Here is a 24,640-nt window from a genome sequence, read left to right on the forward strand (position 1 = left end):
TGCTGCTTCCTCTCTTTCCGAGCTTCCCTGGCTGCTCGAGCGCGCGTTGGACCGCGTGTTATACGAGCAATCCGACGCTTCCGAGAAGAAACAAAACAAATGCGCATGCGGGTCTGCTGAATCTTTCCGTTCGTAGTGCGTCGCGGGAAGATGCGGCAGAATCGGGCCGGATTGATCCACCTGGTTGGTGCGAGGTTACCTTTTGTAAAAAGATTTGCATGCATTAGGCAGACTTTCAGTGAACGTGTTGTGGAATCAGTTTCGACGATTCTAAGGATGAGGAGACCAATCGTGATCGTGTTGTGTTGTTGATCACTTCATCGATGTGTTTGGAATTTGTTAAACGTTGGACGTTTGACGGGCACTGAAGTTCTGTTCGAATTTGGCGATCTTTTACAAGGGATCGTTTCTAAAGGCTGACTAAAAGTGAGTTGGTACGCACAAAATACCCGTAATTCGTGATTCAATAAGTTTAAAAAGTCCATTAATGGTTGCTTTACAGTACTTTTATTAAAAGTGCCCGCACAGTGGAAACGGACACGGAATCAGCGCATTTCTTCCATGTTGCCCGCATTTGCTGGGTGTCCTTGACTGCCCCGCCGCTTCGTCAAAGTCGCTGCTTTGAAATTGCCCAGTATTTTTCGATTGGAGGAAATTCCGAGCAATTCGGAGGATTCATTAGCTTGGGGAAAAAATCGATCTTGTTGGAAGCATACCACTCCAGAACCACCTTGGAGTAGTGGCAGCTGGCCAAATCGGGCCAAAAGATGACTTTGCCCCTATTCTTGCGGATGAACGACAAATACACGCTTTTTCAGACATTCTTCGATGTAAACTTGGGATGTCATCGCCGAGGATGTGAGGAATGGTTCCGTTTTCAGGCCACAACTGCAAATCGCTAGCCAAATCATGGCCTTCTTCGCGAACTTGAATCTTTCCGGCACATCCCCACGTCCAGTCGCGATGTAAGACTTTTGATCGGAAAGCTGCTTAAAATCGAGTTTGATGCATGTTTTGTCATCGATCAAAGTGCAGCCCTTGTGTTTCGTCAAAACACGGTCGTACAAGAGCCTTGCACGCTTTTTGGCCACGGAATTCTGCTTCATGTGCCGGTTCGGATGTTAACTGGCTTTGTACGACTTGTATCGTTCCATGGCAAGGAAGTTCCGCACCGTTTGAAAGTTGGCGTTGTACCATCTGGCCACATTTCGGATCGAAAAACCGGGGTTGACTTTAACGCACCTCAACACCTTGCTGCACAGCTAACGATCCCTGGTTCCAGTTTTTTTCGTAGGTCCAATGATTCCTTTCCACACTCAGGGTTTCCTTGTCGGTTTTGAGCACTCGACAAACTGTTGTTTTCGGCATTTTCAGCACTTTAGCCAGCTTGGAACCGGACCACTCCGGATTTTCCTGGTGTTTGTGCACAATATTTGTTTCTTGTTTCGAGTTCCATTTGACGTTATTTCTGAACGCGATCGACTACTTCTGTACTTTCAAATTAACACTTTTTCAAAATGAAATTGTAAATTTATAACATTTTCACTAATACAAAAACGAATTCTCCTTAAAATCCCCTAGGAATTATCCTTAAAATTGTGAACCAGAACCACCTTGCAATTCTACTAATTCTACTAATAAAATAAATACTACTCAGCATTCCCTAAGTAATCTCCCCGCGCTAATTGGCCTTATTAGAATTCACCCTCTGGAACTATCTTCAGATTCAGATTCCCTTGGAATAATTATCAAAATTCTCTTAGAATTAATGTCAGAATGATTCCGATTTTCTTTCACTTTCTTTATTAAAGAGACTTTTAGCCATCAGCTGGTTCATCTCTGAAGAATTCTTGTAATTATGTATGTATTATTCTCTTGGATTTATTTTTTAAGAATTCTCATAGAGTGATTTTCAAAGTCCATAGACTTCAATATTTCTTTTACTCTTGAACATAGGTATTTCTTTCCCTGGAAAAAAAAATCCCTGAAAAAGTTCGATGCCATTCTGAAGCACAAGATTAGGAAAACTTACTTTGTCGCTGGAATAGAAGGGGTCGCTAAGCAGAGACTGTTTAAATACTCCCCCTTAGCTTGTCGCCCTTGGCAGGAGCCGTTTTTGTAACCCCCTCACTACGACACTGGAGATGATCTCAGTTGATTCAACTGTTCAAAAGCGATCGAAGTAAAATGTCCCTCTTCGACTTCTTCGTATTTCAAGCTTATTGCTTATCGCATATTAGCTTATTGCGTGCTCTCAGCTTAGTGTTGATGCTTTTCTACAGTTATATGCATTAGTATAATTGCATTGCGAGAGTCAATCATACTCTACAAACTACGAAAAAGTCAGTTCACTGAGACCGACACATGTCTTGCTTTATAGCTGCGCCTTTATCGACTGAGCTAAAGGCTGACTAAAAGTAAATTGGTACGCCCCTCGCGCCGCTAGGACGCCTCTAGTGTTGGGAATCAAAAATCTTTGACAGTGGATTGTTTACACTTCTACAGAGAACAACTCTAGATAGAGCTGGAATTAGGGCGTAACAGCTTTTGTAAACAATGACTTCTATCGACGATTTCCAGGAACTCAAGGCACGCCCACGTAAACCAACATAACCGTCGGGTAGGGGAAGTCTTCTTTTACCCGTTGGTGTTGTTGATTTGCGTTGGCGAGCCTTAACTGTCTAGAAATCATCGAAAGAAGTCATTGTTTACAAAAGCTGTTGCGCCCTAATTCCAGCTCTATCTAGAACTGGTGCAAGTTTGATCACTTCTTAATTTGAAAGTACAGAAGTGATATTGAAAAGGGCACTAAGTAAAAATTTTCAAATTCCTATCCGTTGCATGTGGTGCCGACTGTTCTAACCTACGCGTAGTTACGTTCAGCTAATTTATTTACCTTTTCGGATAGGAAATATCCATTTAATGCAAGACGATCATTTCAAAACTGACTAAATACGCGTCAATCAGGTATTGCACTACTGCTTGATTGAAAGTTTCAGTACATTATTGGTGTATATTTGCATCGATAATGTATTGGAACGGGGCTTATCATGTGTGAACATTGCTTGGGAATGCTTGCGTTCTTGAAATGAGCTGTTGTAGCTGCGGTAGAGCTGTCACCTTCTAACTCCCGGGTTCAAGCTTCTTGCATTCATAAGAAATGATTGCAGGCAGTTTTTATCCATAAGGCCACTGCCAGACAGGGTTGCTTCCACTCACTTGCCATAATAAGATGTTTTTGGGAATTATGAAATCATGAAATAGTATAATGCCCATTAGTACTTGTAAGTTACAAGAAGAGGTCATGAAGTTTATGTTTGAAACATAAAATCTGTCAATATTGCTTCCAGTGCGTCACAATCGGCTATTTTACGACTCGTGAGCGCTTACTCAGAGTGAACGCTCACGAATTATAAGACCAACCATGCTGCCAGACAGTGGAAGTTAGGCCAAGGGCGAATCTTCATTCTAATCCACGATTCCACATACTATTAATAACTTTTTACACATGAGATCAAGTTTAGAAGATTAGGATCAACAAACATTTTCAGGCGCAAAGGAGCAACAGGATCGAGCTGATAACGTTTCTTAATTCCAAGATCTGAAGACTGTTTTGAATAATATGTTTAGGTAATGGGCAGCAACAACGGACAGATAAACTACTTACAGCTTCTGTTTATTAAATGCTTGAAATAACGATTGCCAGCAAAGCCGGCTGGGCGTAACTTATGGCTTTCCCCTTTCTACTAACAAAAATCCACCCTTCCGGTGACATTTATGAGGGGTCGTAGAGTTCTCTGCATCTCTCTTAAGTAAGTGTCGGACTAACGTTCCTCCCCTTTCCCCACCAGATGCAAGAACGTGGCCAGGACAGCTCTGGTCTGTTGGAGGGAGACACATCCTTTATCTAAGAGGTAGTAATTAATCACAAATTACTATGTAACAGCAACGGATGAAGGTGGGTCTCCTTCTTAACAACAGTTTGGAGCTCGTACCATCTACGACATTGTGCAACCTTGTTTATGCTATGCTATGCTAATTCCATAAAATTTATAGGGAGGAATTCCAACACTATTCGGAAAAAAAATCCAGATTTATGTTGAAGGGCAATTTCAACGGATGGAAAGCAGAATTCAAAGGGCGTTATAAAAAAAGTTCGTATAATAATTTCAAATATTCACTGATGAGTATCTAAAGGGAATTCCGACAAAATCTACAGATGTTACATTTGAGCAGATCCTTTTTCAGAAGCTAACATCACTGAGGGCGCATTAATTTAGAGCCCCAGTGACAGCTCGCAGTTCGTACACAAACTGATGATATGAGACAAAATTTAAAAGTAATTTTACATCGTTTCTAGATAAAAATTTCAAAAGGTCCTATCTGCATTGACCGATTCTCTTCATCGACTTTCTCTTTCGTCAATAACTCAGCTGCAAAACCTTTCCCTGTTGTATTTGACGTTTTGGACGCTAGATAGGAACCTCATTTATCAAACTATTTGGTAGAATTAGCGCAAAATCTGTTTGCATAGTAGTGGTTATGAAAAGAGAAAGTCGATGAAGACAATCGATCAAATCAGATAGGACCATTTTAAATGTTTTTTCGAGGTTTCTCTACAAGGAATGACAAATCTCATTTCCAAATTGCTAAATATTATCAAAAGGAGCTAGAAAAAAAAACAACCGGTAAAACACTATAATTGATCAGCAAATTTACCAGACGGAAACGATGTTCTTGCGGGTGAAACAAAATTTACTTAGCCATTTGAATCAATAATAAGGGCTACCAGGTATTTTTGAAAAACCATGTTGAAGAAAAAAACGATAAATCCTAATAAGGATCAGACAATTTATGTGTTAGGAAAATTCTTCAACTCGATCCAAAAAAATTCCGTCGTTTGTCGCAATTTTTTAAAAGTTGAGATTAAAGGGGTGGAGCGATGGCAGGGTTTGAACAGCCTCCGAGTTTCACGTACCCTCTTCAAAATTGAAAATGTCGCATCTGTATAGTTTGTTTACGCGTCGATCCAATCCTTTCCTTCTGTAACATTTTTTTTCCTTTGGCAAACATGTTTTTATGGCTTATGGAGAAACTTCCCGAAGAAGACGAAAGACACTTCTTATAGAATTCTAAAGACATATTCGGTAGATGTTTAATTGATCTTCCTGGAGAAGACGAACGAAACTTCCTGGAGACGCTGGAAAAAACTTCCTAATGTAGATTGAAAAAAAAAATCTAGAGCAAGTCGGAAGCCACAGCGCTTACTGTTCCAGTAGAAAGAAACTTCAAGGAGAAGTTTGGGAAAAAATTCGGCCGAAACTTTTAAATTTATCGAACCTCTTAACGGAATCCCTTTATGAAGAGCTTTGAGTGTGTTGGTTTATTTCCTTTAAATTCCGTTATAATTGCTAATCTTTTGACAGATATGCGTATTTCGTCTACTACTTTCAGACTTCATCAGTGCCAAGTACTCAACACCACTTGGCACTGATGAAGTCTGCAAGTAGTAGACGAAATACGCGTATCTGTCAAAAGATAAGCAATTATAACGGAATTTAAAGGAAATAAACCAACACACTCAAAGCTCTTCATATCCGGAAGAAAGGGATTTCTTGAGGATGTTTGCATAATATTCTCTGAACTTCCTTACATGTTCTAATGATCCAACAATTTTCCTGATATTCACCAAATGTCCCTGAAGTTTTCCGAAAATTCCTTAAATGCACTTCGGAAAATCCCAAAAATCCTCAGTAAAGTGAAATGGAATGCTGAATCAAAACAAGACAGCAAATAAGGTTACCAGAGACTCGCTTTTAAGATAGGTTACTAGAAGTTCAAATTAAAAAAGCGCCTCGTTGATATGCACGAACAGTGGTTCAGATTAAAGAGGGTCTACGGTAGTTCTCTGATCATCCTTGAAGTACTTGGAATCTCGCTGTTTATATAATGAAACCACCGGAAGGTATCAAATCTTCTGAACTATCTTGGAGATTTCGGAACTTGCTCTCCAAACTGTCTTGAAATTAATGGAAAATCAGATCATACAGATCTTTAAACTTACTCAAAAGAGGCATTGGATAATAAAATACGGGGTAAGGTGGAAGAAAATTCCATGGAAAAGTTGAAAGAAACTTTCTAGGGAAGATTAAACAAACTTCAGGAAGTTAAAAAATTAACATTTTGATGAACCTTCTTCTTCTTCTTCGCATTTCAAGCTTATTGCATATCGCATATTAGCTTATTGCGGGCTCTCAACTTAGTGTTCGAGATGCACTTCCACAGTTTTTAATTGAGAGCTTTTGATGCCTGTACCGTTTTTGCATTGGTATAATTGTGTGGCAAGTCCAATCATACTTCTATGCCCAGGGAAGTCGAGAAATTTTCCAACCCGATTCCTAGATCGGACCGGGAATTGAACCCAGCCACCTCCAGCATGGTCTTGCTTTGTAGCTGCGTCTTTACCGACTGCGTCCTAAGTAGCCAAGGACCTCCCTTAGCTCAGTCGGTAAAGACGCAGCTACAAAGCAAGACCATGCTGGAGGTGGCTGGGTTCGATTCCCGGTCCGGTCTAGGAATTTTTCGGGTTGGAATATTTCTCGACTTCCCTGAGCATAGAGTATGATTGTACGTGCCACGCAATTGTAGTAATGCAGAAATGGTACATGCATCGAAAGCTCTAAATTAATAACTGTGGAAGTGCATCTAGAACACTAAATTGATAGCACGCCATAAGCTAACATGCGATAAGCGATAAGCTTGAAATGCGAATAAGAAGAAGAAGTTAGCCAAAAATAACGAGGAAATGAAGTTATAAGTCGAAAGAGTATCACGCTTAAGACATTTTTATTGAAGAATAATTTGAGCAGCCCCAACAAATTTGAGATATTCAAAAAGATAAAAGTCTCTCATATTAGTTTCCTCTGACAATAAATTGCAAGAATGAAATAATCATTTTGTTTTAAAAAAAATCGGTATAAATATATAAATTGAGAAACCATATTTCGGTTTCAAGTTTCGGAAATCTGTATAAATACCGATAAATCGATATATATGGCAACGCTGGTTTCCGGTAACCTTATTCGCTGTTCTGTTTTGATTCTGCGTTCAGTTTCGGATAGTTAAAACGGAATTAAGTACAGGGTGTCTACTCAACGAAGAAAACAAAATTTCCTGATATTCCCTGATTTTCCAGTAATTTTCAAAAAATTTCCAGGTGAAGTACCTACCCTTTTTTGGCAACACAACCCAATCAGCTATAACTTTCCTCAGAATATATTAGTGCATCATGTCCTTTTTCTTTTTTCAAAAATACCACACGGACCTCTAACCCATGAAGAGCGGTCCAGTACAACTTAAATACAATACAAATTAACTAAAAGCGTTCCATACATTTTATAGATTGCAAAAAAGACAGAAATCTCATGTTGCCAAAAACGGAAAGGATCCGCATTCTACCCAAGGGGCATAAATTCATCCAAATCTCCAAATCATCTTCATGGTGACCAGCAAATCTTCATTAGCAATTTTCTCGTTTTTCTCCCGGAATTTTGGACCTCTTCACTCTTGGGAGATCTAGTAAAAACTCTCCTAGAGGTTTTTCCTAAAGCTACCTAGATAATATTTTCTGAAATACCTCCACTACCGATCATAAGTTTAAGGACACCCCCAAAAAACCATGCAAATATGTTTTGTTCAATGATCTCTCATTTTACGTTCAATTTTCGATCTCCAAAGGTTATTTGAATGGTATGAATGGTATAGCATAAGTTTTCTACTACTACTTTTATTTCAAAATTTGGCCAACCCAATTCTGAGAAAATCAGTCACGATTCTTCGGAGTAAATTTTGAAAAATATTGTAACTTTGGGTGAAATTTTAGCATACAAATTTTGAAAATTTTGCCTACGAGGAAAGTTCCATTTAATACCTTTCAAATGATCTAAACAGAACGAAAATTGGACGTAACATGACAGAGATATGAACATAACAAATTTGTCATGTTTTTTTGGGGGTGTCCTTAAACTTATGATCGGGAGTGTAGGTGTTATCTCTAGAACTCATTCTTAGATCAGCTCAAATTTGCTTTGGAAAAAAATTCTAAAATTCACTTAATTGTTCTTCAAAGTGACTGCAGTTATCCTGAAAATCTAGACCAGTTCAAGGGTCTTGAAATCTTATTGTTTTCGAAGAGAGGGCGAGGTATATTTTTCCAGATTTGTCAACTAAATTCATGGGATTTTCTCGGTGACTTTCAATTCCTGCTTTTTCCGGTTCACTGGTCACTCTGCATTTCACATATGAAACATTTGTTTTTAATCCCATTATATTTGTTTTGCCTTGAGCACATTTTGAGACCCAGCTCGGTAAGAAAATTATTCCGGATAATATGCTTAACCAAAAGCTAATTCACGGGTGGATTCCTCCGGTGGGAAAAAGTAGAAACAACGCTTAAATCTCCAAAGTTCTGTAAGTTAATTCCAACTTAATTGCAATAGCAGCAACCATACAACCAGTTACCATACTAAAACTTTACTGTGCAGCTAATTTTACGAGCTAACCAGGTTTACAATGAAGACCTAGAATACTTACTACAGTATCTTTGAATCATTATTCAATCATAAAAGTGCTACTCCAAGCAATACAAAAAAAACTTCCAAGCAAGACCATTATCCTAAATTCTCATTTAGTTAATTCTCTGAGCGAATCAAGCTGTTAAGAACACAACAAAGAACAAGAACTAGAAGTATTCCAAAAAAAAATCATTATCTTCTCTTAAAGCTGGGTTTAGATAAGGCAAGTCAATTGATCAACTCAGTTGAATTCAACTGGCTTGAGCGTGTAAACTATGCTCAACTTTTCAAGCCAATTGAATTCAGCTGAGTTGATCAATGACTTGCCTTATCTAAGCCCAGCTTAACTCTTAATCATTCTTGCATTTACTCAAAAGCGCTCCAATGCGCTCAAGGGATTGATTTTTGTTGGACACAGCTGGATCGCGCAGACGCAGAATCTACTTGAAGGTTGAATTTTGTCAGACGCAATTAGGTATAACATCTTTTAAGAGACGCACATTCCCATGAGCAGCTTAATTTTGCAACAACGAACAACGGTTAGCGTCTCTACGGAACTGAATTTTGTGGGAGCTGAATTTTTAATAGGCTCAAAATCATCGAAATACCCTTTTATTTCATTTTCATTTTCATTTTGCAGCGTTTGGTGGGGCAATGGGAGCGCAAGTCAATCCAAAGCCGAGGATAAAGGAAGGGTAATGGCTGAATAGTCTATGCGGACCACTTGAACGCCATGGGAAAAGGAATGGATTGAAGAGGTCGGTTATTGGGGGGTTTTGAGGAAATGACACATAGTACTAGATTTGTGTTGCAAAATGTAAAGAAACCGAAAATCCATCTCCCACTGATTCATCCTTTCACATATATACCAAATTGATATTTTAAAGCAACCATCAAAATAAACAGACAATATATGAATAGGCTAGTTGCCTCCCTAAGCGGACCCCCCGCATCCTAACTCTTTTGTTAATCTACTTAATGTTATTAGGCTGTCTAATTTTTCTTATTTAAGTTCGTTTGATGATTATGATATCTCATTAGTCTAATTTAATAAATAATTGAAATCTCTAATTTACCTAATCAATCATAACTCATGCTTTATTAAGTACCTAAACTGCTATGTAATCTAAAATTTAACGTGTTTCAAGTAATTTTGACTTTGATCTATATTTATTATATCCTAGATCGACCCAGGTGACACCTTCAAGTGACTAAACTGCTTCACTTTGAAATTAGTTCCCTAGCTGATTTTTAAATTATATAAGGTACATGCTCCAACTACACTCACACGTTTCCACTATGTCGTCCCACAAAATTACGTATGGATATGTCACAATAGAAGCACAACACAGTGGAAATCCCGAACCATAGTTCAAACACTTATCCCAAATCAAAATGAAGCACATATAAAATTAGTTGCAATACCATGTACAAAAATGGTGTTTAACATTGTTCCCTGAGTAATACCTCAATGAAAACAACAACGAAAGTTTGTCACGCAAGTAGAAGGAGCACTGTTGGGTACTTTCTGAAATATTTCAATAGTATAATTCCCTTGCAAACCCAAATAAATCTATCTGCGTAAAAAATAAGAGTGATTTGCGGCAAAACCCGCCAGTATCACACCCAACGTCAGTGCCTATACGTAAGCGTACTACAACGCGGCTTTCAAATAAAGGAGTAACAAGTGTGATACTATCACTTCAGGCTAGAACTTTGGTTCTCTTATGCAATGGTTCATCAGAGAGGAGAAGCTCAGTAAACCTCATCGCATGCTCATGACGCTATTCTGTCACGGCATGAGCCAACGATGCCGGACCTAAACCAACCGTCTCCAACGCTCCACTATGAAGCATAAGATTAGGCCCGCCCACCAACGTCCAGGTTAAAAACTAGCCAAGGGGAGGGTATCGAAATACCCTTTTATTTCAGTATCTTTTGCTCCACTTGCAAAACTGCAACATGAAGGGTTCAACAACCACATTTTCGTAAATCTATTTAAAATTTGAAATTGAAAACCATCCTTAAACTACAACGAGTAATTGAGTTGTTTGAAACTAGCAAAGTCAGTCATGCTTATTAATATGTTTCTGTGATAAAGAAATATTTCCCTGACTTTGAATGAAATTCCTTGACAATCGCTGATTTTCCAGGTCCAAAAAGGAATTCCCTGATTTTCCAGGTAGTCGACACCCTGAAGTAGAGTAAAGTGGGGCAATAGTATGCTCTTAGTTTTAAAAGTAATGTATCTCTTTTACCGTATCAGCAAATTTTAGTTTATAAGCGGAGTTGAACCAGCCGACGGCTGAAAGTCTCTTTGATAAAGAAAGATAAAAAGTTTAAAAACGAGAGTAAATTATTTGACCATCACACAATCCATTATGGTTTGCTATTTGAAAAATTATGACATTTTTCCTAAATTATTGATTAGCTGTTCCGACTGCGTACCTTTACTCCACCGGTTTTTGGACAAGAGTGCGCATTTTATTAAATGATTCAAAAATCCAGTGGCGTCGCGTAACCTCACTTTTTACCTGTGCACCAACTTTCAAAAACAGATTTAATGCCATATTCATACTCGAATCGGTTGAAAAATACACTTAATCTTCTAGTTAACTCGATATCTATCAATTGCAAGTATTTGATAATTGTTTATATTTTGAGAGTTGGTGCACCGGTAGATTGAGGTTAAGGCGACGCCACTGCAAAAATGTCTATTTTAATTGAATTATTGCTTACTAAATAAACAACAGTACAAAATAGGACCTCAGTTCGATATCTTTACGCGCATATTATTTGTATTCACCCATCTGTTTTCATTATATTATGTTAAATGTTTGCACTTCTTTGGTGGTGGAAAGTAGCATTAAATCGAACAAATCTGATGTAATAAATATATTCGGTAATATTATTGTACTAAAGCATACTAATTAAAGATAACAAACAGATCCTATCAACATTTTTAAAAATCGAAACGATTTGAGCGCCATTCTAAGCCATTCGTACTCTTGCCCTACTTGAAGTCAATAATGACAAAGGGTCTCCCATAAATTACGTCTTTCTTATGTCGTCTGCTGATATATGCCATAAAATCGAAGACAACAGTAGACTGGCAACTTTGCCTGAATCCAAGCGACAGACACAGTAGCGCTGCGCTCGAGCAAAGGTGGAAGCAACGAAAAAATGAGCAAATACACAAACCTTTATTCTGAGGATGGAACCTTTGCTATCCAATTCGTTCGGCTTTTGAGCGGCAGATGACGCGATTTTGCCTGTCTCATACCGGACGTATGAGAAAATGGGAGAGTTGCCAGTCTTCTTGATATATTGTCTTCGATTAAATGCGAATCATATAGATCAATCATAATGCTGGAATACTTACACACGGAATCCATCTTTGACATAAAGGATGAGACGTAAACAAACATGTCATGTAAAATTAAGTGCTCCGAGTTCGTCACTTGACGAAAAGTACGTTTGATTGAACTGAACTTTGCATCTATTATGACTCAATTTTATGTCAAAATTGACGTTCGTATATGTCAGTCTCAGAGCACCTTAATTTACATGAATTTTTCTAAGTATGTAGGTTATAACACAAACGAAGTGACAGACGACTAACTGGCGAAGAAATCCATTTAAATAATGTGGTTCACTGTAATAGAATTTTCTTGGAAGCTTGTGCCATCATCCACCAGATGGGTTAATTTTTTTGTTTTGATTTGAACAAAGTTGATTTTGTGTACAATGATTCTTTGACAGTGTGCAAAGAGTGCGTATCATTTTGTCATTTTTTTATGCATTTCAGTTTTGAGTAGAGTGAAAGAGATAGAACCAAAACATTCTGGTACATTTGGTGAAAATTCTAGTTCAATCTAGTAGTAGTGTTGCCATGTGGTACACTGAAAAATTGAAATAGCAGGTTAGTCACCAAAGTTTTCGAGCCGCTCCGTCTGTCACTTCGTTTGTGGTTATAATCTTCATCTACACACTTAGAAGTTATTATTTTTACACGAGACGTAAATCATGGAACGTAAACAAACATGGCATGTAAAATTAAGTGTCCTGAAACTGAAACATATGCAACTCGACGAAAAGTGCGTTTGATTGAATTGATTTTCTCATCCTTTTCAACTGATTCTTATGTCAAAAGGTCCGCTTGCATGTGTCGGTCTCAGGGCACTGAAATTTACATTTCATTTTCGTAGTGTGTATGATATCGCAATACCACCGGTTGGAAACTAACGATTTAAAATTGGCTCACTACTTGACTAGCCTATTGGTCCCAAGCAAATCGATTAACGTACCCCATTCTTGTCAAAATTCTACCACTAAACTATGTTTGTTTTGAATCGCTATGAAAGTTTGACAGATAAAATGAGGGGTTCGTGGATTTTCCTATGTTTCGAGGGGTGAATCAAATTTCTCGGGACCGAAGAGAGTACCAGAGCTGAGCCAAAAAGTTGAGCACTATTCTTCGGGACCTTCTAGTCTTAGAGTTACCTCTATGGTAATACCGCGTCCAAAAAAATTGTAATTTTATATCCAAATGCAAACATCGAAAAAAATCCTTTTAGGTGGATTATTCAAAATAAACCATATTTTTCTAGTAAGCTTGTTCTCAGTAAAGGTTTCAATCCAACTCATAATAATTGATCCATCCTTTCGGATCGGTGCGTACTTTTGCCGCCTGCGTACTCTTGCCCCACTTTACTCTACGTCACGCTCTAAGGGGCGAGGAAGGGTTCAGAAATCTGTGACAAATAATGTATAAGGTATAGGAAAAAACGTGACGAAAGGGAGGAGGGGATTGATTGGTGTAGAATTTCACGTGACGTACTAAATGGATGCTCCCTTAGAAAGAAGTTGCATCAATATAGGTTTTTATTTGCCTGAAACCAGTCTTGTAAGCGGTCACGGTAGTCGACACATTTTCTGTGATAATCGACTGCCTTTGCCCACGACACTTACGAAACAAGCTATCATAGTACAGTACCAACCTAAAATGTCATTTGACAGGCTCTGTCATACGACACTGGCACCGAAGATCGTCTCGAATGTATGTATTTGAGTTTTTCTCATAATAAGATCTGCTGATGGCTTGTGTGAATTCTGAAAATAGCAAGCAACGATGTTCTAGTAATAACATTTCGTATCAGAAATGGTTTAATTTACACCAAATTGAGGAATTAGAATGAAATCACACATGTCATATTTTTAGTTATTTGATAATTTTCATTTTGCTCGAATTTCGTTCTACCGGTTGTGTTGTGTGAGAGAGACGACGATAGAGTATGAGAGTACGAATACAAACAGACTGTCGCGCACGACAACGAAGCAAGTGTAGTAAGAAACGTCAACTGTTTCAACCCCTGCCTGAAACAAGACTAACGTGGACCTCCGTTCTAAACGTCATTTAGCACATGGGATGGAGTAAAGTGAAATGCCACTTTACTCCATACCATGTGCTAAATGACGTTTGATCACGGGGGTTTACAGTAGTCTCGTTCCAGGCAAACAAAACCTATATTGGTGCAACTTCTTTCTAAGGGAGCATCCATTTAGTGCGTCACGCGAAATTTTAGACAAATCAACCCAGTTCCCACCTTTCGTTACATTTTTCCTTTACCTTATACATTGTTTGCCACAACTTTCTGAACCCTCCCTCGTCTCTTAGAGCGTGACGTACTTAATGGATCGCCTCTAATTTGGCTAATTCAGTTCCATTTGCTTAGACAATTTAAACCCTTGTTATTTAGATCCAGTGTTCTACCGATGGCTCCAAAATGGGTACCTAGGCCGATAATAGGCCTTTTTAATAGAAACTAAACGATCGATTCAACCTTTGGTGGTGAATAGGAGAACGTCAAAAAAGAGTGTTGTGAGCATAAATGTTTGCCTTGAGACATAGGAAGTGGAACACTTTTTTACTTTTCCTGATAAATTGATTCATCTGAGATGCTGCAAAACTTAATCTTCAATTGAAAAATTTAATTCTGTAACGTGTCTGAAAATATCAGGAATATTTTTGTTGAGAAAAATGGAAAATTATAAAAGTGCCTTAGTGGTTATGATCTTCCGGATTTCTTGTGTGCGAATAGTTAAGGTGCAAATCAGTTCAGATTTGTGGAAAATCGTACAATAAGACAATTACCGATGGAAATTGGCAAGATTTTGAATGAAAAATGCTGTTATTTGCGTTGGGGAAAATACTTATTCTGATGTAAACAAACGGTTTGGTTGACGTTTCTTCTCGAACTCGCGTGGCGCACTCTACGTTGGTGGTGCATTAAAAAGGCGTATTGTTGCCGATGCTCTAATCTTATCAGTTATTATATTTGAAGCAATGTTTTGCAAACCCGGATCTGTAAATGTGATTGCGCGCTTTAAGCTTGGGAGCGTTCAGCACATACATTGTATTGATTAAAAAAAAAAAAACAAAAGTAATTTAAATACGAAGAAATTTGATTAGTCTCGAAAAAGTCTTATGTGAAGTGGAAAGGATGTTGTTATTCTCTACTACTTACTATCTCACACAGCAAAAAAATAATTTTGATATCACATCAAAGTGGATGCACTACAATCATGTCGAAAATTTCATGTAATTTTTATGACCACATAAATAAACAAATGCAGTAAAAGCAGCGTAATGTCAGTTCATGCATTGTATTAATGATAATTTTGTCTTTTTTAGCAAGTAATATTACACCATATTTTCGACATGATTGTAGTGCATCCACTTTGACGTGATATCAAAATTATTTTTTTGCTGTGCATAACTCTTCAACAGCTGTTGTCGAATGGTCTGTGTATGTTAAGAGACGTTTGGAATTCTGCCAGTTCAGTAAAATATCGTGGTCGACTGTTAACAATCCATAAATCCTTTTATCCTTGCAATCTTTACATAGGGGAAATGGCTCTAATGTTGGCATAGGGATCTAACATTGGGCTCAGCTATTTATCAATTTTATCTAGATTAACGCGTCATTGGGACGGTACTAATGGATATTTTTGGTCGCTATTGAAAATTTAGTCGATTGCTGAATTTATGTATGGGCCCAAATTAGGGGTATTTAGGTCGACATTACATCAATTTCCCCTAGTACATTAAATAATTGTTGATCGCGTTTGCTTTGAAGCGAACCTCCAAACGTTGTTAAGTACTACTTAACCCACACTTATTAGCTTGCTACAACTTCTTTTTTTTGGCATAAATTGTTACATTATCCCCATATCTGGACGTCCCACAAAGAGTGCATAAATGTCACAGCAAGCTGCGCTGACCAACAACAACAACCACCACCTCGCGTCAAATATGATCACTTTACGATCGCTGGTCAGCCAACCGATCCTTGCTCGCGTGCGTCTATAAAAAAAACCCTCACTCTCCCTTTTTCCGCTCGCATTGAAGCGAAAGAAATCCCATAAAAACAAACCATTCTTTCCCAGAAATCGACAACAATCAAGCTGTTTTATGACAGATTTTGGCTAGAGAGGAGCCAGCCACTCTCTGTTTCGCTCTGGGCCGGCAATGAAATGCTGCAGCGCGCCCCGGAATGATCAGTTTCCAATTAAGTCCGTTGAAGTAGGTGCAAGACTGACTTATAAAGGCCAATTCAAACATTCTGGGATGAGAAACGAAATGTTATTCCTTTTCTTGTTCTTTTCTTTCGTTCAAAAGAATCCAGCACAATAGGCTACTTAAACAGTCTGTAGGGGCAGCCGCTCGGGGTTCTTCTTTCTTATACGTTTTCGAAAGTTGAGATGCTAACACCCGATCGAACAAACGCGCTCTCAGCATGTGTGCGGCATGGGTTAACAACGACGATCGACCGAGCGAGAATTATGACTCTCCGGGCGAGCTTAGAAGACGAAGAAGAAGCGGGAACAGCAGCATGATACGGATAGGCCTGAGAACTTTTCTGTCAGGCGGATGGCGGACATGGATCGTTTTGTGAAAATTTAGCGTGAAACAAGTTAGCCGCCACCAGTCGGAATTGAGCAATTAATAATCTACCCACGACAATTCGGGGAAGAGGGACAAGTTGAGAGCGATTAATTTGTTAAATAGGCTATTAAAATTTGGGTGGGTTCGATGCGAGCCGACGGGCCACGGCAGCGGCGGCGGCGGAACTCGCATAGAAGGAAACGAAATTAGTCGGATTTAATGGGTCGTCAATCTCTCGCGGACGTGGATCGGAGATTGTTACAATGTTAACAAAGGCTAGGCTGCGGCCCACAAACTATAGGATGATGATTTACGTTGGCCGGCGGTGACCTGCTGAAGCAGCGAGGTCAGTGTCAATATTTGGTTTTGATGGGCTGATAAGCTCTTAAAGTGGTGGTACTTACTGCCAGGGAATCCGATGGGGAAGACGCCACGACCGTGCCGGCTGAGCAGCCACGGATACAGAGGGTAGCTATCCCGCGGTGGCAGATTTGGGTTGTGCATATGAGCGGCTGGGTGCGGTGGGAAGGGTTGTCCGGCTTGGGCATGTGCCAGAGCGGCTGCTTGGAACTGGGCGGCTAGGAAGTGCTGATTGTGAGCTGCTTGGACCATCTCCGGAGTGTGCATGAACGGCGGCAGGGACTTGATGTCCGGATTCTGAGAAGGTTGATGCTGAGGAGGGCTCACGGGGAAGGGTCGTATCAGTCCGGCCGGTAGTCCAGGCACGACGATAGGTCCGGGAGCTCCTACCGTAGGCATCGGCCCAGATGGAGAAGACGGAGGCGATGAGCTTCGTGATCGTTTGGCAGACGGGTGATCGTCGGGAGTTAACCGGGCCTGTAGAGCTGGGCTGGTATTATGATGAAGTTCCAAACGGGTCTGTGTCTCCGGGATGCTCTGCGGTGATTCTGGAAGCCGGGTGATGCTGTAGTTGTGGGGCGGCGAAAGACTCTGCAACCGATTCAACCGTACCGAGTAGGACTGCGGCGGACTGGGCGATCGCTGCAAATTGTCCACCTTGGTGATCGCGTGAGGCGGCGACTTGGGCGTACTGTTCCCCACTATAGAGTCAATACTGAATCCTATCCGCGGTTGGAGCGTCGGCATTTTGTAGGTCGAAATTTTGTAACTTTTATTTGCACCGACAATCACATAAAATTCACTTGCCGCGTTTTGGGCGCCGAATGTTTCGCGGCTGAACTCAGTTTCACAAACTTTTTTTTTCACTCACAAGCCGATTAACTCGTCCCAAATCACTTGAGTTAGTCAAAAACGCACCGGAACAAAATCAACTTGCTATAACTATATCTTCACTAACACGATTGCGTGATCATCAATCACCGGGGCCACACCAATTAGCGTGCACAATTTTTCGTTGTTGTTGTTGTTGTTGTTGTTATTGCAGCACTGCTGTTCGAAAACACACTTTCTTCAACAACGACGACGACGGTATCCGAACGGCGGAGGAACACACAAGCACGGCGGCGGTGGCGCGAACAACGGCGGTGAAGGGACCTGGAGTCAAGATCAAGCAACGAACAAACACGGAGCTCACTGATGCAGGTACGTACACGAGAACTTCGCTCAACGAACGCTGAACACGGAATGAAAACTGGTAGGGTGACTTTCCGCAACCTATCCGCATATACGACGGGCGAACGGTCTCACCAATACAACGCCACCCGAAGAGCTTTGTATTATGTTGCATGTGCTCCATCCCCCATTTGCCAACCGTGCACAACCGCTTGCTTTGTGTTGGTAGTATGCTCGCACACTTCCCTCAGCCAACCCCGAGCAGTAGGCGTGGCCTATTGCCACAAAGCTTTTCTACTCAACCAGTTCATCAGCTAGAGTAGTCTCCATTCCGTCTCCCGTCTCCTGTGTGAGTTAAACCCAGCTTAACGCCCTATGTACACACCTAGCATCGTACCCACATTATTGCGAGCGGAGGCACTTGATGGGGGAAAAGCAAATTAAATGTTTATGATGCTCGTTCCGTCACGCTCGCACCTTCCTCGAGTCGTACGAAATCCAACCGATTGTCCATCTCTTTCGATATCAATTTAAAAACAACATTACCCTGAATGGACGGTCTCTCCCGTTTAGCGCTCTTTGTTCGCGTTAATGTACTTTCCATTTGCACAGCTTCTTGAGGTGAGAGATGCCCCGGTTTTATGCTTTTTTTCTGCCTTCGTTTTCTTCAGTTCGTTCGTTCGCAGCAACCCGTTTCGGTAGTGGTGGATGTTTACTTTATTTATTATATATTATTAGGAGCTTGTTATAAGTCCATTCGATAATTGGTGTACCCTATTTGTGTTTATTTTCATTATTATTATCTGTGTTTTTATTTTATTTTTTTTTCGTTCGTCTTTGATTCTCATCCCCATGATTGCTTGCTCGCTCGCAAGCGCTCACGATCTCACGGTGAGTGCGCTTGTTCGCGCGATGGTGTTTCGAGATGAGTTGGATGATGTGATTTTTTTACCCTTTCTCTCTCTCTCGCGCGTCTGATTATTACTAGAGCATCGTCGTCATTTTCTTCGGAGGATTTTTTTTAACTCGTCCACCAGAGTGAATTATGAATTTCAGTAATAGGATTGTAATAAGAGCAGCGAGCATTTCCCAACCAGTTTGATTAATTATGCGCTGTTATACTGGTTAAGTGGTAGCTTCGGGTTTTTCTTCTGCATTGGGTCGACGACGATTATCATTACGCGATGGTTGGATAAAATGGAACCAATTTACTCGAGTCTACGTGATAGATTGCTGGGGTGATTAGCGAACCGAACTGGACCATATTCCCACGGTACTTGATTTGATAATGTTCGGTAATTAAATATGGGGATGACGCAAAACGAATCCTGTTACATGGCGGTTGAAGTTGGTGTCCTATTTTCAAACGGGTCAAGTTTTTCGCGTGATAATATGTGTGGGTCTTTAAAATTGGTTGCAATTTGGGGGTCTGCAGTGTAGAATAAATTTGTCATAATTAATTTTTGAGACCACTGAAGTATACTGTTAGGAAAAAGTCCGTAAGTTTATTGATTTAAGCATCGAAGATTTGATTATTTAACCGTTTAAAGTGGGAGCTGTTCCACATAGTTACTTGCTTCTGGAGCGAAACATAATTACAAATTAGGATTTGGGACAGCGGCATCGGAGGTGTAGTGGTAAGCGTGATTAACTCTCACCCCACCAGATCTGGATTCAATTCCAGTCGGCGTCGCCGGGATGTTCTAAGGCATAACATCTCTGATCACGCCTATCAGAGGGAAGTAAAGCCGTTGGTCCCCGGTTCATGAGTTGATGGGTCGATAGGTAGAGTCCAGGTGTGGGAGCTGCCTCCCTTGGTGCTCAGCACGGAAAACAAATCAAGGAGAAAAAAGTCTAAAATAAATGCATAAATCCTAGAGCTGTTATATAAATCGGTTATACTACCAATTCAATATGATACGATCTTGAAAGAATCATTCATATATACGCCCTCCCTTAACTAAGTCGGTGAAGGCGCAGACCAAGCTGGAGGAGGCTGGGTTCGATTCCCGGTCCATTCTAAAAAAAATTCGGGTTGGAAAATTTCTCCAATTCCCCTGGGCATTGTACTTTTTTTATCTAGTTCGTTTATTTGTGAGGCTCAATCGCGTTAGCTTTACGGAGCCGATAATTCATTGTTCTTTGTTTGTAACAAAATTCACTTAATTCTATGTCTAGTAGGAGTTGGGCTGAATACTCGTGGCTTACTCGAGGTTAGAGGGGTACATTGTCGAAGGATAGGAAAAGGGGAGGAGCTTGGGGTAGGGTTTCGTTGTCTCATCAGAGCGATGTCGCCAGAATGAACGGTAGTGTGGTTCTAGATTCGTCTGGAGTTCGACTGGGCATTGTACTTAACAACACTAAGTTGAGAGAACAATAGGCTAATATGCGATAAGCAATAAGCTTGAAATGCGAAAATGAAGAAGATCGAGATACACCTTCATGGTACAAAATCGAGGCAAACAAGCAACAACTATGAAAAATCTCTTCACAAATCAATGGAGAGCATGGTACATTACATGGGACGGATGAAATATAAGTTTGTACAGTAGAATTTTATTCATTTTGCTCAGTCGTGATCGCCGACAAACTAATGGATATAGCATTTGATCAGTTCATCGCCTTTATCTAACGAAGATGTAACATGTTAGTCTAAGATAATTGATTTTGTTTTTGCTTGAGTTTTGTATCGTTGATTTTAATCCTCCAGCGTTGCTGGCAGACTTGTTTAGTGAACCGAGGCTACACCGGACAGATTCATTTAAATGTGTGATTTTTGTTCATGAACCCGATGCTTATTCGAATGATAAATGTTGTTACTCTCCTTTTTCACTTTCCTTAGTCCCTAATTACACCGCCCTTACCTTTTGAAACCACGGCAAGAGTTCAGAAAGCTAGGGGTGGGAAACTTCCAATTTGTATGAAGTTTTCAACGTAGAAGACAGAATTCAAATAAAAGGTGTGAAACCCAAGGAAGACTATCTTCTTTTACTAATAGAAAAGCTACTAATTTGTGGTTTGAAAATCAAACTTCGTACATCGGGTATTATTTATTTCCCCATTTAACTTTAATACAAACTACTACGTGATCACGTTTTTTACTTGTTTACGTATCGTGTATAACTACCAATTTTACAATTTTTACAATTTTCGTGTTTTGTCTTATGTCCTAACTTTTCATACATATCGGTTTTCAAAAAAAAAAAAAAAAGATAACCATCGCGACTTACGGTTTTTTAGGAGGGTGCTGTGGTGGTGGTCGTGACTTACGGACGCATGTTACTGATGAACTACGGTGCTGGTGGTTGTTGGTAATGCTGGGTGGTGGTGGATCCACCACTCTTCAATGGCCACCTGACCGTCGATCCGGTCAACCGGGAGGCCTCTTTCCGTGGTGACTTCCAGCCAAAATGGCCGAAACAATGGCCTTATCCAGGGGACGCAAGGCTCCCCAAAATGGCTGACACAATGGATGGCCCCAGCCCTTGTTCTGGCGACGTGTAGCTCCCAGAGTGGCCGAAACAATGGTCGGTCCTAGCCGTCGGACTACCACTAAAATGGCGTACTGGGAGAAATGTGGTGGACCTTACCGCTCGAGAAAATCTCTCATCTGCCGTGCCTTTTTACCCAACGGACAACCTCGATTGTAATATCGCGCCGCCCACTTCTAACTTCCTTGAAGGCTTGAGTCAGAAAGATCGATTCAGTCCGACCGAAGTAACTAGAAAGTTCTAGAATTGTAGGAAGCCTGCAATTTTCTTGTTCATTTTTTCACTCGCCCCCTACTTTTCAACCCGAGAATTATGTTTCCTCCCTAGTTTGGATTTACAGTGTAAGACATACTGAAGTACACACTTAGAAATACCTAATATTAAGGCCAGCGCACAATGCATACGTTTTCGGGTTTTTTGACAGATAATGCACACACTTAGAAAAATTAATGTAAATTTAAGTGCTCTGAGACTGACATATACGAGCGTCAATTTTGACATAAAATTGAGTCATAATCAGTTCTGATAAAAATCATTCCTTCTACACTCAACATAGCTGAAAATGAAGACAACCTTAACAGATAGACCAACTACATGCATGAATCTGAATTTTGACATAACAACATTTTCTTGATCAAGGCAACCTCTGAGTATCGTAGTCAACATTGGTTTTCCTTCATTCGTGGCTGGATGTTCACAAGGGGGGGAGGGGGCTGTCAAATACGAACAATCGTCGCCTACCTCGCATGCCTCGCATAACTGGTTCCAAACGTAAACACGCCATAAGAAACATACAGCGTTTGTTTACGTTTGGAACCAGTTTCATACAAGAATGATCAGTAGGCTGATTTGACAGCACGTCCCCCCCCAGGATGTTCATTATCGCCTCCGTTGTTGTCAATATTAATATTCGTCTTCATCTTGGTGGGGATGATTTTGAGGATCAAATGCAAAATGATTATTTTCATTTTACTCGAATATAGCGCTGAAGGACGTGTCGTGTTAATTTTTACACACAAACCGATGGCAAATTATTGCCTCAAGGTGAACTGATGATAAAATCCCGGTTTTAGGCTCTGCAGTCGACAATATTTAAAATAATAATTTTGCCTAAAATGAATTTGATTATTTTGCTTTTGAGGATCATTTCTGATTTTGACAATTTTGGGTTGGATAATCAAGCACTGGAGAATATCAACAAACGTGTACTCGTTGATGTACAATGAACTCATTTGTTCATTTCGTTCGTACGTAACAGCGAAGATTTAAAAAAAAACGCAATTCATCTACACTGGGTTGAAGCGATACTCCTTGCGTGTGATAGTAAATGATAAAAACGGAAATTGGTCATAATAGACACAAAATTCAACTCAATCAAACGTACTTTCGAGTTTTTCAGTCTTGGAGCACTTAATATTACATGACATGTTTGTTTACGTCTCATCCTTTATGTCAAAGATGGATTCCGCCACGTGTAAGATTAGGTATTTCTAAGTGTGCATGGGCTAACTGTCAAAAAACCTGAAAACGTATCCATTGTGCGCCAGCCTTTACACGTGACGGGATCCATCTTTGACATATAGGATGAGACGTAAACAAACATGTCATGTAAAATTAAGTGCTCCGAGACTGAAAAGTTCGAAAGTACGTTTGATTGAACTGAATTTCACATCTATTATGACTAAATTTTATGTCAAAATTGACGCTCGTATACCGTGCCGATTCAAATTTCGGACACTTAAACTCGAATTTCGGACACTTTTAAAAGTTAATTATCTCGGTGGAATATGATTCACATGTCTTGTAAATTTTAAATTTTTTTGACTAGTGCCCTCCACGATCATCTAACATTATTACTTTGTTTCTAACTGGATGTAATAGTTAATTAAAAATGAAAGTGTCCGAAATTTGAATCGGAACGGTATGTCAGGCTCAGAGCACCTAAATTTACATTAATTTTTCTAATAATAATAATTTGCTCAGAAAATGAACACAGATTTGTTACACATATATCAGCACTTGACTACCAAATGCAAGGTGCGGAAAGGAGTAGCTTAATGTTACTGCACTTGGCAAAGTCAATGCAAATGGATATATTAAACCAACGGCTACAATGTTCTAGAACCAGCGTGGCAAAGAATTTAGAACATTTAACCTAAGCCATGTTTTGAAAAACCTTGATGAACCACTCGTAAACCGTGGTTTATTAAGCATGGTTCGTGTAAATAGTTCTAAATTTTTCTCCATTCTTGATCATTTATCAGTTGAATAAATATAGGATTCATGAATAAAATATTAGTTTCGAAGAACCATGACGAACTTTATTGCGCAAAGTCCTCGGTTCACTGCCCAAGCTTGCTCATGGAGGGCGTCAAGCGCTGATTGTAGTTTTCGGACAGTCGTCTCTGGGTTTCTGTTAACGGTGACGAATCCACTAACGTTTGCGAAGATATAGTACACAGCAAAAAAATAATTTTGATATCACGTCAAAGTGGATGCACTACAATCATGTCGAAAATATCGTGTAATATTACTTGCTAAAAAGGACAAAATTATCATTAATACAATGCATGAACTGACATTACGCTGCTTTTACTGCATTTGTTTATTTATGTGGTCATAAAAATTACATGAAATTTTCGACATGATTGTAGTGCATCCACTTTGATGTGATATCAAAATTATTTTTTTTTGTGTAATCTTTTCTTTCCTTGATTTGTTTTCCGTCGATCTTGCTTTCCGTGCTGAGCTACCGACGCCAGAGAGGCAGCTCCCAACATCTGGACCCTACCTATCGACCCATCAACTCATGAACCGGTGACCAACGGCTTTACTTCCCTTCCGAAGGAAGGCGTGATCAGGGATCTTATGCCTCAGAACATCCCGGCGGCGCCGAATGGGATTGAACCCAGGCCTACTGGGGTGATAGGCAATCACGCTCACCACTACACCACCGGTGCCGCTTAGATATAGTAGTCGAAACCTTCTACCGTCACATCGAAGCGAATATGTTATATAGGATTGGACTCAGGACACCGATTGAAATTTCATGATTATTAAATTTAACTGGTGGTTAAAAGTGACAGATGGAAAGT

At 39.9% G+C, this 24,640-nt stretch overlaps 1 protein-coding gene across 1 annotated transcript in view; it reads right to left on the reverse strand.

Moving 5' to 3' along the window:
* The window catches only part of LOC135702837 (homeotic protein empty spiracles-like), a 44,938-nt gene extending 26,823 nt beyond the window's left edge, over window positions 1–18,115 (reverse strand). The window contains exon 1 of the mRNA XM_065223877.1: window positions 16,926–18,115. Coding sequence (XP_065079949.1) covers window positions 16,926–17,628 — 703 coding nt within the window. The 5' untranslated portion in view covers window positions 17,629–18,115. The remainder of the gene's footprint in view (window positions 1–16,925) is intronic.
* Between the last annotated feature and the right edge of the window lie 6,525 nt (window positions 18,116–24,640).

The sequence above is a fragment of the Ochlerotatus camptorhynchus genome, unplaced genomic scaffold (genome assembly GCF_037179485.1).
Source record: "Ochlerotatus camptorhynchus isolate MF236.1 unplaced genomic scaffold, CSIRO-AGI_Acam_v1.1 ptg000201l, whole genome shotgun sequence".
Taxonomy (NCBI): Eukaryota; Metazoa; Arthropoda; class Insecta; order Diptera; family Culicidae; genus Ochlerotatus; species Ochlerotatus camptorhynchus.